The sequence below is a fragment of the Mobula birostris genome, chromosome 7, assembly GCF_030028105.1.
Source record: "Mobula birostris isolate sMobBir1 chromosome 7, sMobBir1.hap1, whole genome shotgun sequence".
Lineage (NCBI taxonomy): Eukaryota > Metazoa > Chordata > Chondrichthyes > Myliobatiformes > Myliobatidae > Mobula > Mobula birostris.
The window spans coordinates 65,927,256-65,942,068 of NC_092376.1; the positions used below are offsets into that span (position 1 = coordinate 65,927,256).

Here is a 14,813-nt window from a genome sequence, read left to right on the forward strand (position 1 = left end):
AGCCTAATCATGGGACAACTTAAAATGGCCAATTAACCTACTAACTAAAACATCTTTGGACTGTGGAAGGAAGCCAGAGCATCTAGAGGAAACCCACGTATTCCCGTGGGAGGACGTACAAACTCGTATACAGGAAACCAGGATTGAACACCGAACTGTAATAATACCACACTACCGTGCATGCCGATTTTCATTGCTTTTTTCAGACAGTATTAACAGCTTCTCTCTTGGCTATAAAATATTTATATTTGACCAATCACAGTCATTTCCATTGCTCACATCAACTTTCCCACTTTCAGTAACCTGAAACATAGTTATATTCTCATTTTTCACTTCCTGATCGGGTCAGTGACCCAGGATTTTAAATCTATTTCTCCTTTCACAGATGCTGCTCGCCCTGCTAAGTATCTTCTGCTTGATTTTTTATTTCAGATTTCCTGCATCCTTGCCTTTTGATGTTAGCTAAGATGGTTTCATGGTGAAGTTCCCATACCAATCTCTCATTTAAAATAAGGACAGTGCCATGTGTAAGAATAAATACTCAAGTCCCAAAACAAACTTGGGAAAAATGATTAATAGTGTTGGGGAGAGGGGTGGGGTGGGGCAGCACAGTAGCATAGCTGTTAGCAAAACGCCTTCATAACACCAGTAACATGGCATCCATTCCTTCCTCTGCCCGTAAGGATTTTTACATTCTCCCTGTGACTGCATGGGTTTCCTCCATGAGCTCTGTTTCCTCCCACATTCTGAAGACGTACCCGTTAATAGGTTGATCAGTAACATGGGTATAACTGGGCTCATTGCACTGGAAGGGCACATTACCATGCTCTAAGTCTCCAAATCTAATTTATAGTTCTGCTTCAGGTCAATACTTATAAAAGTCACATGAAACTATTCCATAAATATTTATTGTCAGCTCTAATTTACTATGAAGACTACAAAAATATCTTAACATATCACAGGAGATTCTCCACTTTATCAGTGAGCGACATGTTATTCTATATCATCTGAAGATAGCTAAAAGTTAAATAGAGCCGGAAATTCTCCAAAGCAAATCATGCTTTAAATTGCACAATTTTAAATTTTAGGCATATCAGGCATAGGTGGTGTATGCTTCACAAATTAACCATTAACATTTTGTCAAACCACTGCCAAAGTAGATACTTAAAAGAAAGTAGTGAATTCATGCATTACAGGCTACTTTGGCAGTTTCTTCACGCAAGAAGAAGAGTTCATGAAGCCACAGACTTGCCCACCACATCTGACTAGGAGAACAAAGAAAAAGGTGTGTGTGCGGGGGTGAGGGAAGGTTCCATATATCAATTTATATGGAAGTTTTCTTGAATAAATTTGAATTTGCTTTCATGCTGTCATCAGAGTGATATTTAGAGGACAGACTTAGGCAATGGCAGCAGCAAGTTTCAAACAAGTTTCCAGCGGGTGAAAAATGTAACAGCTGCAAGTAGTTCTCAGATCAGTAGCGAATGACAACAGCATGCCAGCTTTTAAAGTAAAACAATTTCACTTACGTATTGAGGGAAATGCATGCCATTCTGCTTTTCAAAGGAAACAATTGCATAAACCATCAAATATTTAGTCAGACTGCACTCTTACAATTAGTTTATACATTGCTTATGTTAAAGTTAAAAAATAAGTTAGGCATTAACTATACTTAATTTTAAACTACTTGATCGTTCTTAAAAAAGTCACACACACACATCCTCACTTCTTCCACTTTATAAAATGTTATTGCATCTGTCAAGGTTTTGTGGATATTTCTAAGCAGTATTTGTCAAATGACCAAGGAAATGTTCTGACTGGTTTCTTTGTTCGATCTGTGCCCAGTCACAAAAATAAACTTTTCCAGGAGTAGGCAACATAAAAATCAAAAAATTTCAGTAGGCTTAAATCTATTGGATGTTAACAATCTTAAACTATGCAGAATATTACAATACCTATCAAGGCATTGGTTTGGTGAGTTACTTTAACCAAACAAGAAGAATCCAAGTACTTAGTAAGTTGTTGAACATCAGGAACCTGCCTGGTATGGCTAAACAACTCACCCATGAATTGTAATCCATGTCTGACTGATCTCCAGTTCTCAAGGTAAGTTTTCTCAATTGACATCATTACCACAAACCTTTGAGAAACATTGTATTTATATTAGTTTCAATTGTAATTCAACTGTGGTGGGAATGAAACTCTCAGATTCAGTGATTGCAACTATGACATTCCTGTGAAAGGATTACATAGTTGTTGGGTGATAATTTAAACCATGAGTACTTGGAAACTCCTTTTGTGGTTTAATTAGCAATTTAACACAATGTTGAAATGAAGCAGAAAGCAGGATGCTACTATACCAGGAATGACAGACCACAAACCCATTTCCAGTGTCAAAAGAAATTCAATGACCTTGCTCAGACGGTCAAGGTTAGCAGTTACTGACAAAACCAGCACAGCTTCAATTCTCATTCTCAACTCCAGCACTCGTATACCATACGTTGACAGTGTATCTACACCTGTAGCAAACATCACTTAAATCTATTGAGATACTCACTTGTTTCCCATAGAGGAGGTGGAGGCTAGAAATTAGTGCCCTGAACCTCTTGGCATTCCACTAGATGCTACATCTTGTCATTAGTAAGTCTGCTAAGCACCCTCTTCCCTTCACTCTCTTTTGGCATGATCATGCTATTTTTTAAATTTAAACAGAAGCACGTGCAAAGGCAATCTATCATCAGAAAACTGCAATGGAAATTTAGTCCAAGGCCATCATGGCCCAACATTAAACAGGCCCCAGCGACGATGTGACCTGTGACAGTTTGCAAGGGCAGTTTGCCTTGCAAAGTGCCAATAAGTCCATGACACGAAAAAATCTACTGCATCTCTCTGGGTCACAGTAACTGCTCTCCCATTACCACTGCAAAAGTAACCTTGCAATTGGCCTTCAGCTCATATGACCCAGGTTAAGCCTGTTCATGCTGGAATGCTACAGTCTGAAGCTGGGCCGTTTGCCCAGAGCTGCTTGTAGTCACCTTCAACAGTGACAGAGCAATCTTCCAGTGGTTTGATTACAGCCAAGCAGCAACAGGCAAGGCAGTATCATAAAAGGAGATCAAACTCAAACAAAAGAAGCATATGAGGTAATTAGAAATGTATTCAATTGTTTATGTCTACATTTATTTTATCAGTGCTCTAGTATAATTCATAGAGATTCTTCTTTTAACAGTTGCTTTGCCTTGAATCTGTGGACTTGTGCCGTCCTTATCCTGTGGCACTTCAAAGCCCAACTAAAATCAATGTACCATCCTTGTTGATTCTGAGCTGTACACAATGATAAACCTACAGTAAGTGAGCAGAAAAGGACATTCTTCTCATGAAAGTAGTAGTAGATAACTAGGTGACATAGACTTGGCAGAAAGTTTAAAGGAGAAAAGAGGAAGGAAAAGTTCACAAACCAGTGAGGGTGTGAGGGAAAATTGTCCAAAACTGTCAAATTTTATAAAGGTATGTAGATGAATATTTGAAAAGCTACAAAGTGTACTGACAGAACTATGCAAGCTAAGAATTATGCTGTAAAAACAACTCAAATAATTTTCAAATGAATGGAGCCAAATCCTCTGCTAACAGGAGCACTGTCTTGCACATGCAATGCTTCACTTGAATGGCATAATGGAGGAGAAAGAACTGCTCTTATAGCAAAAGAAATTCACAATTAAATTGTGTATTTAGAATTCAAAAACTTATTAACATGACAAAATATTAAAAGCAGCTTTTTAGAAATATGAATCAATCTTCAATGAGTTAATTTGTATTTCAGTACAACAAATGTGCTCAACTTGAGACATTTTACATGTATCACCCCTTACTCCAACAGAAATATTCCTCGAAACTTGCATAAAAAATTAACTCACCAGTGTAGCAGGATTCCAGGTTGTAGTAGGAGCAACCTTGGGCTGCCAGTTGGTTCCTCCAGTTAGTTTCTTTTCCCCAGGCTGGTTCCAATGAAGATCACTTCTTAGGCAAAAGATTCTTTAATTAATCATTCTGTATTCCAATTGCAAACAGCACATTTATAATACAAAGCTGTCCAACTGAGGCAAACAACAAACTAAAATTAAGAATAGCCATAGAGCTTCAGATCAAAGAAACTATAATGCTGAACCAAAGTAAAGCCAAACTATGCAGTTATAATAAACTGCAACATAATAACGGTTTTGGCATCTTCACATTCAATCATTAAGTTGATCTGCCAAAACAATAAAGACAACTGATGCATATTTGTATTTAAATAGTTTTGAAACTTCACTGCTACTGCTCTGTAATTTATGGGTAAATTAGGACACTAACACAACAGCCCTTCTTTGAGTGATCGCTTCTAGGCACCCTTTGAATATTTAATGTTAGCTAATTTAATTGGTAGAAATGGGCAAGTTACAGGATTCAAGTTGCCAGGACGTAATACATTCAGAGAAACATAGGTTTAAAAAAAAAAACTGGCCAATGAGTATCTTAGATACTCTCAGCCCCAAACAATGCTATAATGTTTTAAATATAATGAAAGTGGGACTAAACTATTTTGTTTTATACTGCTTAGTTCTACTCCTTGAACTTTACTAACCATCCAAGTAAAAAATTAACATCGAGTTTCAAAAACCTCAATGAAATATGTGCACCAAAAAACAAAACCTGAATGTGGAGCTGATGTAGTTACATCCCAGCAATAAAAAGTGATGTATTTGGGTCATTAAACATGTTCAATCAAAGAGACCACATCCCTATTTTCAGACACATTTTTTCCACATTAGTTGTATTGTCACCTGAACTTTTTAAAAGTCACCATTATTTTTATTCCTGTAGAGATAACAAATACCTTGACAATTACAAATTATACCCACAGCTCACATATTACAAAGCATTCTACACAATCTGAAGAATCAAAAGGACCAAATTTAAAGATTTCTAAGTTTCACAAGGTAGTGCTATCATCAAATTTCTCATTTTAATACAAAGAACATTTTTGGGCATTGGAAAATATGCTATAATTTCAGTAGAATATATAGAAAGAATAATCCTGTTGGGAAAATAGAGTCTTAACTACTTTAATAAATATGCATGAATGACTGGTCCTTACTTTTTAGCAGATCCATTTCCAATTCCCAAGTCTGAAATACAAGAAATCAATTTGCATCACTTGATCAGCAGTGAGAGAGAGAAAAGAAGTTAAAAACACAACCATATATGTTAGATACTTACTGCCAACAAGATTAGCCAATGATGAATCCAAATCCTCTCCTACTAGCTTGTTTGGCTGTGGCTTTGAAGGTGGCTGGGTCTGACTCTGCAAAGCTACAGTTGGTTTCAGGAGTCCACCTAATCCATCAAAGTCTTTGGAGGTCAGTAATGCATCATAATTAGAGCAACACAAAACAAAAATTTTGCAGGGACATCACTAATATTTTGCCGACAAAGATCAAAATGTTAAAATCCCAACTCACCCATTCAAGCATGCCAAGCATAGCCAAGTGCCCATAGGTATGGATAATGGAAAAAAATTAGAATAATATGTTTACAGAACAAGCCAGAAATGTAATTAAAGCACTGCATATTTACTAAGTACATATCAACAGAAAGATGACCTAGAAAGTATTACCTAATAAAAAGTATACATTTCTATTATACCTTATATATAAAAAACATAACATGCAGGAATAAGCCAACATTGCTGCATGCAGGGAAAAAACCATTTAGCTAAAATATATTGACAACTCCTGCATAATTTTGCAAGCAACATATCAAATACACATATATTTCAAATACAATTGTAACAAATGCACAGGTGCTTTGAATGCTTAGGACTATCTAATGTTCAAAAATAAAGTTGAGACATGAATACTTTCATTATCAGAAACACTGCTTTTTCATATTTCTCAAATTTGTTTCATCATATTTCCTTCAGACATGGAAGGAACCAGTTCTCAAAAGCAATTTCAATCTCATTCCTGCATTTACTTCCCTCTTATTATTCTCCCTCACCTACAATCAACACGATCCCCGATTTCCTTGCCAACCACTAATGTGAGGAGAAGATTACAGCAGTCAATTAACCAAACAACCAGCAGACCTCTCAGGAAATGTGGGAGGAAACTGAAGTACATGGGAGAATTCACACAGTTACAGGTAGAAGAGACAAACTCCACACAGGAAATACCAAGAGATCAAGATTGAATCTAGGTCTGAAACTGTGAACTACCTGCACGATGTGCAGCACCACTGAATTCCCTTAAAAAAGTTCCTATCAATGCAGCAAATAAACAAGATTAATGCTTTTGAGCAATTATTTGAACTCCAATGCCACCAAATTGATAACATGAGGAAACAAAACTAATTAATGCCAACTTGATAGAAAGAACTAGCAATAAAGCTGGTTTTAAAAAATCACAATTTTCATATTTTGTTAATACAGTTAACTAAATAAAACATGATCAAAATTATTACTCAAAACATTCTGGACAATTTTCAGATGATACACTGCCTCCGTTTTGGCCATGCACTAGGAAATGACAGCGCCTTTAGTCTCATTGTGATGTATGTGCATATTGCAGGGAGGCTAATTCAAGAATATGATTCATGGCCTGCGTGATAGAACAAATTACACATGGATATATGTCATTCATAGTGACATGGAATGGGAAATCACCCAAGGCTACCTAACTCCAAGAAATGCACAGCGATATCTCGTCAGATTATTTTCCCCCAGTCTCCTATTTTAAGCTGCAATCTTCATCCATAAGAGACCAACACTGACAGTAAAGATGGTCAAATATTTAAAACACCACAAAGCTAAATGGACCAACAAAGCAGTCAATTGAACATTTTAATAGAACATTCAATCATTTTACTTTGACACCATTTTTAATATCAAATAGAGAACTTATTTCTGGGTTATTGGTATACGCAATAAAGACTCATCAAACCCATATCAATGCTACACTAACCTAACTGGTTTGTTTATATAGTTCAATGCATCACTCACTGGCAAATCCAACCTTAAAACATCTCAGAAACCAGAACAGCAGTTCAGACAGTCTAATTCCATACTCAGAAAAGCGCAAGGTAAAGGTAATAAAGTATACAATTCTTCAAAGTGGGATTCCCCCCCCCCCCACCGTAGATGAAAGTAAACACTATTAACTTTTGGGACCGAACAAATTTGGGAAACTTTTAGCCACTGCCTCAGTTATACTAGAGTATTAAATTTCATTGACATAAATACATGATCTGAATACCCTGTGGCATTCCAAAATGAAATGATTGTTGTTCAATGACCTCTTCCCCAATGGAATAGGATATTCTTACCATCAGAATCCATGATACTATTGGCTGTGGAAGTTGATTTAGTTCCAAATACAGACGCAAAGTCAACATTAAGGCTTGATGAAGATAGTGTCTGAGTAGCTGGTGAAGGAGTGAACCCTAAAATTACAAAATAAACATGGTTACCTTCAATAGTGCAAAAAGAGTGAAGAAAAACCTCATTAATTCTTTTATCAATCAGAATTCAGCTTTAAGTTGATAGACAATCCAAATTTTAAAGTGAATAATTCATTTGGCTACTGTTTCCAGCTTCTCCTTATTCTTCTCCTTCAAAAGTTGTTTCATTATTCAAAATAGTAAGGCTACTGCAAACTGAGGCAAAAAAAAACTTCTGCTCAAAATTTCCACCTTCAGTACACGCCAAGTAAAATCAATTCAAAGAGAAGCAAAATTAATGAGACTTCTGAAGCAGAATCTGTAATGTCAGGATGAATGCAATGTATTTTAGGTCGGTGTATTACTGTCACCAGTAAAAAGCTTAGACAATTAAGTTATCAATTACTGTAAATGATATCAGTATACATTCTCTAAGTACGATGAGTAAAACTGCAGCATCTCTCCATGCTTAAAGGGATGGACTGTTTGCATCAGAAATGCCCAAAATGCATTTGCTCAACTTTCACTATGGTTAAAATCTGACATCGCCCACACAACTGTTATTATTGATTTGTACTCTTTGCAAATAACACTTCTGATTCTACAACATGATGCAACTTTAAGTGAAGAGCTGAGAAGAGCTAAGTACATCAGGCAGCAAGAAAAAGATAAGAAAGTTCAGCAAAAACAGGGACTTTGGTTAAGCCAGTAGAAAAAAATCAATGCAGAGTATAAATAATAGCATGGACTAGCTGGGTCAAGAGTCATGGTGCTATGATCCAACTTCAGGACAAATTCAATGTTTCATTATCAAGAGTTCTTCCTCATTTCAATAATAATTGATAACCTAAGTTGCTTTACACCACATAGTCACTGTCAATGCCATCAGGTCATCAATCAAGACTACCGAGCACCCACTTTTATACTAATCTTAACCTAACCCATCTACTTAGCACATATTCACATCAACACCCTTCATTACCACCACTTAGCTATACACCAATCAAATTAATAATCAATCGGCACACACTTGGAAAATGAAGCACCTAGGAGGAAACGTGTGATCACAGAGAAAATGTGGAAACCCCAGCCAGACGGCAACGGACTGAACCCAAGCCAGTAAGGTAGCAGCTCTATTAGCTATGCTACTGAGCCACCTTAGTCAGGGAAGATTAATTACTCTGAAAGCTTACAGACCAAAATATTTCAAATATTAATGTAAAAATTAAAATTCTTAATTCAATTACAGAAAAAGGAAATACAGTCAAGTCCCAAACAGCAGGTTTGACATCATCATCTCATAACTGCACAAAGTCTTTTGAAGACTAATTCAAGTCTTTTACTGGTGAGGTCAATCAATTGGAAACCTATTTTGATTTCTTGTTTCACTTCCATTTCTACCATGTTTCAAATTTTGCTGTATCAAAATTATTTATTGCTACTACTGAAATATTTATTACAAAGCAGCATTTCAGATTTACCAATGTATAGAATTGAAACTGTTACAGAAAATGCAAAAATTTCACAGTGCACCTTTCCCAAAAATGCCATTCTGTGCTTCAATTGCCTCAAAATATGAGGTGGGTACGGATACAATTTGATAAGTTTGGAAGGAAAACCCCAATGACCACAAGGTGTCAGTCATCATAGAAATCATGCTATATGCAACACATTTGTTTTGCAATTGCCATACCAAATTGGATACAAGAGAAAATGTCCACATTAACACTGATAAGGCATCTTTGCGCATCAAGTGGAAAAGGTATCAACATGGATATTTCCAGTTTAACAGAACATATTGCCACTCACATGTTTACATGGTGACCTGTCAAGTATTGTTAAACCCTGTTGCTCAAGCACATGACTTGAGTAAATCACTGACAGTAAAATGTGAGAAAATAGATGATTTACACTGAATAAAATACAGACTAGATGACATTGTTCGTAGGTAAAATAATGCAACCTTCAGCATGGCAGATGGCATAATTAACCATCAAAATGCTAAATATATGGTCCTGTGCAAAAGTCTTAAGCACAGATATACAGCTGGAGTGCCTAAGAGTTTTGTATTGAGTATTTGTCAACGTGGAGCGGAGAGTTAATTTGTTAATCTGGCAGGAGCTAATGATGCTGGGAATAGTGAGGGTGGAGCACTGAAGGGGTGTTGGTCAGGTGGCAGAAAAGGAAGCAGTGCTGTGGGGGGGGGGGGGCCTTGATACAGGTCAAGGTACAGATACACTCAGCCCCAAGACACCAAGCAAGGTCATTTGATTCCAAATAATTGGCTTATTGGTCATTACAGAATGTCTTTCTGGTGCTTCATACTTCCTCCCCTCTCCCTTCCCCCTTCTTCCTACCCCCTTCCCACTCTCAGTCCACAATAGAGAACCATATCAAAATCAGGTTTATCATCACTCACGTCTTGAATTTTTTTCTGTGGTAGCAGTACAATGCAATACATGAAATTACTATAGTCTTGGGTATGGATGGATGTAGATGCATACACATAAATACATATATGTGTAGTAAACCTGCCTACTTTAAACTATTTCACAAGCAATAGATGATGCTCAGTAATTCAGTGTAGAACAATGATTTAACTTGATTAACAGCACTTTCAGAACAAAGTGAATCAAACCTACCTGCAAATAGACCAGCTACAGCAGGGGACTCTGTTCTAAACTGAGAAGTATTAGAATAGGCTGGAGGACCACAGAAGGAATCTGACAGATGAATTGTGCAAAGAGAAGATCAGAAAGATAAGCAGCAGTTACTGAGCCAAGGACTGAAGTCTAAACAAACAGAAATAGTATATAGAAATTTCATGAAAGTAAAATATACTGAGTACATTCTTGATTTTTTAAATCAATTGCTTACTATCCCATAACTACATGCTACAAGGATAATCATATTGATGACCAATTCTTAAACAGTCTTCCTCTGAATTATCAAACTTAAGACCATTAGTTTAGCTCAGCTGTCCATCCATCACTTCGTCTTTAAAATCATACATCTTCTGCCAGATTAAACCTTCTGAGCCCATTGGTACAATGAGAGGAATGTCAAAAAGAGAATTTATTTCTAACAGATGAAACCCAAACAGATGCCAAAGTCCAGAGTAGAAAGAATGGACCTGTACTACACGATAATCAATTGCTGAGTTTTTAAAAATTGGTGGTAATGGAATATCTAAAATTGAACAGTGCAATCTTGCTGTGTGTATTGTATAGAACAAATAAGGAGACACTGGATCAGGAAAAAGGCAAAAGCGATAACATTACATTTTAACATGTAATACACTACATGACTCAGTCTTCTTTCATATAGATTAAGCGATCCTGAATACAAAAATCAATTTATGTTCTTCTATTGCAAGTATGATAGGGAAATAATATTGAAATACAAGGTCATTCATTCTTTCCATATGGAAGTTATAAATGGTAATTTAGTTTTATAACTATATTAACATAAGAAACATTACAAAGTGTCTCACAAATAAGCATGGTAAAAAAGGCAAGAAAATCACAGGGGAAATTAAGTGAGGTGATCCAATGTAGATCGAAGAATAAAAGATGGTATAAAGTTATGTCAAATTTATTAACAAATCTAGGACTGGGTGTGACATTACACTAAAATAATTAAATTCAAAATAACCAGGCATTAAGCATACTTGTGACAGTCAACTTCCTTCCTTTCAGGGATATCTTTTGCAGAAAAAATAGTGAAGAAGGGAATGGATAAGAACAATGGTTGTCAACAAGATCCTGGAGGCAACAATGTAGCTGAGAAACTACCGCTACAGATAAATCACTGTGCTCAAATCAGTAGCAAAGACAGTTTCAAGAGGGCTAAATACTGTACATATCCAAAGTTGGCCAATAAGTTGCCCGTGAATCCTATAACGAGAACTGGAATGGCACAAAGTTCTTTCATGACCCCAGTGACTTGGATTAGAATCTGACCAGTGGTGTTATCTGTGTAGAGTCTGAATATTTTCTGACCACATCATTTCCTTTCACAGCCCAGAAACACTTGGGTTAATAGATTAATTGCCACTAGTCCACATGGATGTTTAGACAATTGGTAGTGTTAATGAACATGTATGACAGAATAGATTACAGGGAAATACTGCAAGTGGGACAAATAGGATGAATGGGAATGATCAGAGCTGCCAAAGATTCATTGGGCCAAATAGTCTCTGTATAAGGTAATCTACGCCCACCTGGGCAAGCCAGCTAGCACTGTGAGGGTCATGTTTTTTGACTTCTCCAGTGCGTTCAACACCATCCGGCCTGCTCTGCTGGGGGAGAAGCTGACAGTGATGCAGGTGGATGCTTTCCTGGTGTCATGGATTCTTGATTACCTGACTGGCAGACCACTGTACGTGTGCTTGCAACACTGTGTGTCTGACAGAGTAATCAGCAGCACTGGGGCTCCACAGGGGACTGTCTTGTCTCCCTTTCTCTTCACCATTTACACCTCGAACTTCAACTACTGCACAGAGTCTTGTCATCTTCAGAAGTTTTCAGATGGCTCTGCCATAGTTGGATGCATCAGCAAGGGAGATGAGGTTCAGTACAGAGCTACGGTAGGAAACTTTGTCACATGGTGTTAGCAGAAATATCTGCAGCTTAATGTGAAAAAGACTAAGGAGCTGGTGGTAGACCTGAGGAGAGCTAAGGTACCGGTGACCCCTGTTTCCATCCGGGGGTCAGTGTGAACATGGTGGAGGATTACAAATACCTGAGGATACGAATTGACAATAAACTAGACTGGTCAAAGAACACTGAGGCTGTCTACAAGAAGGGTCAGAGCCATCTCTATTTCCTGAGGAGACTGAGGTCCTTTAACATCTGCCGGACGATGCTGAGGATGTTCTACGAGTCTGTGGTGGCCAGTGCAATCATGTTTGCTGTTGTGTGCTGGGGCAGCAGGCTGAGGGTAGCAGACACCAACAAAATCAACAAACTCATTTGTAAGGCCAGTGATGCTGTGGGGATGGAACTAGACTCTCTCACGGTGGTGTCTGAAAAGCGGATGCTGTCCAAGTTGCATGCCATCTTGGACAATGTCTCCCATCCACTACATAATGTACTGGTTGGGCACAGGAGTACATTCAGCCAGAGACTCATTCCACCAAGATGCAACACAGAGCATCATAGGAGGTCATTCCTGCCTGTGGCCATCAAACTTTACAACTCCTCCCTTGGAGAGTCAGACACCCTAAGCCAATAGGCTGGTCCTGGACTTATTTCATAATTTACTGGCATAATTTACATATTACTATTTAACTATTTATGGTTTTATTACTATTTAATTATTTATGGTGCAACTGTAACGAAAACCAATTTCCCTCGGGATCAATAAAGTATGACTATGACTATGTATAAAAAATGACTTTTAGAAAGAGGGTAATTATGCTCTTTGAAATTGTCAGTATATGCAAAATATATACAGCTTTTTAAATCTGTAAGTGTGAGCACAAACTATGCAAGAGAAAGTATCAAGTTGCATCATTTAAGGGTTTGGATTGAGGAAATAATACATCTTATTCTTTTTCTCTCCTCTTCCACACTATGGTACAAAGGGGAAATGCTTTCCTAATTTCCCATTCTTGTTGGAGAGCGAGTTCTTCTGACCGCTTGTTAATATTCTGGATGGCCTTTTGCTGTGCATCCATTTCTCCTTTAGTTTTATGCTCCACCCTTCCTTCTTTACCTCAAGGTGCCAAAAATCAAACAACTTTGGGCAATGCAGAATTTGTTGGCAACTTATTGGTCGGTTGATGTTGTGGTCCCTTCCCATCACCACATTCCCCTTTTTAGACATTCTAGTACATTTGTCACTGGTTTACTTCAGTGCTTTATGTTGAATTTCAAGACTCATGTGGTAGCAAGCTATTAAGATAATTTGTATCAGGTTATTCTAGGTGCTGATGGGCATTGATTGATGTTGCCAGTTTAGTGACATTTGTTATATATTTTTCATAACTCATTTCTGTTTCTCTCTCCGTTCTTCAGTAATTTGGTGGTGGCCCCAGTATTTGAATAATTTCTAAAATAAACGTGGACTACAGATTCCTTATTTCACACTTTGTTTCTACTCTAAGAAGTTCATAATATGTTGCAGTTTTCACATACTTTATTCACTCTGTCAATGTTCTCCCAGTTATCTTCAATATCTGCAAATAAGACTTGACTATTGGCAAATCCACATGGTGCTCCTTTGTAAATGTCATCAGTATTTGCAATGAATACAGGAGGATGATGAAGCACATCATATCTGTGCACAATTGCAAAACTTGAAGCAGCTATTTCCATTGTTATAATACAGCAAATCTCTTTATAATAACTTTGATGTATAATGCATTATTAAATGAATGATGTCATTGAGACCAGAGCATAGGTTCACTGGAACAAGAAGTCATAGCAAATTCTTTCAAAAATGAAGAGGGAATTTAAAAATTAATGAAGATTTCAGTCTTGGAAATGGGGGGGGGGGGGGGGAGAGATTTCAGTCTTGGAAATGGGGGGGGGAAGATTTCCTTTTGTTCTACTTGATTGGGATTATGTAGAATTTCTTAATGTACAAATGCTGTTGCATTGGAAGCATTGCAATAGATATTATTGTATCTTTTAAAGCAAAAATATTTGAAATCACAAGTATAAGCTACAAAGACAGAACTTGTTAGTGAGATGAGGAGAGTTTCTCTAACAACTGATCAATTGGCTTTCTTCCCTGCAACTTCACAGTAATGAAAAATGCACAAAAAATAGATGTTAGACCATGGAAAAAGTAATAGTAGTGACTTCAGTGGGTTTCATTTGGGCAATGAAAAGAGCAAAAATTTGACTAAAAAACAAGAAAATATTGAAAGTCTTCACTCAAAATTGAGCCAACGTAAAGTGATATCGCCCATTATATTTCTACTATATATATATATATATATATATATCTCCTCACAGCATCAGCATTTGCATGAACATAGCTTCAAGAAATAAATCAAATTTAGATTTGCTTGCTCTTGTTCGGAGTACAGAAATACAATATTCCTGACAATCATCACAATTTTCACCTATTGCTTGAACGTTCAATGTTGTTGGCCCACTTTTACTACCTGGAGGTGTGCTGAATAAGAGATTAAACAAAGTTGGCATCCAAATAGAAGAACTGTATTAATGCATAATGAGAATTTTCCAGAAATTTCAGTCCAAACATGTTCCTTTACTGTGGTGTTAGGAAGTTTGTGAACACTCAAGAATTTTCTCTATTTCTGCATAAATATGACCTAAAATGGAATCAAATCTTCATGTAAATCCTAAAACTAGATAAAGAGAATC

General features: G+C 37.0%; 1 protein-coding gene across 16 annotated transcripts in view; it reads right to left on the reverse strand.

The window, feature by feature from the left end:
* Window positions 1-14,813, reverse strand: part of picalma (phosphatidylinositol binding clathrin assembly protein a) — a 173,940-nt gene that overhangs the window by 25,935 nt on the left and 133,192 nt on the right. For 3 of the 16 annotated variants that reach the window (XM_072263329.1, XM_072263342.1, XM_072263328.1), the window contains exons 13-17: window positions 7,360-7,476; window positions 5,257-5,388; window positions 5,135-5,165; window positions 3,915-4,017; window positions 1,530-1,553 (exon numbers count right to left, since the gene is read on the reverse strand). In XM_072263329.1, coding sequence (XP_072119430.1) covers window positions 1,530-1,553; window positions 3,915-4,017; window positions 5,135-5,165; window positions 5,257-5,388; window positions 7,360-7,476 — 407 coding nt within the window. Of the gene's footprint in view, window positions 1-1,529; window positions 1,554-3,914; window positions 4,018-5,134; window positions 5,166-5,256; window positions 5,389-7,359; window positions 7,477-10,115; window positions 10,197-14,813 lie in introns of all 16 variants that reach the window. The other 13 variants (XM_072263334.1, XM_072263333.1, XM_072263331.1 and 10 more) reach the window with 8 other exon arrangements.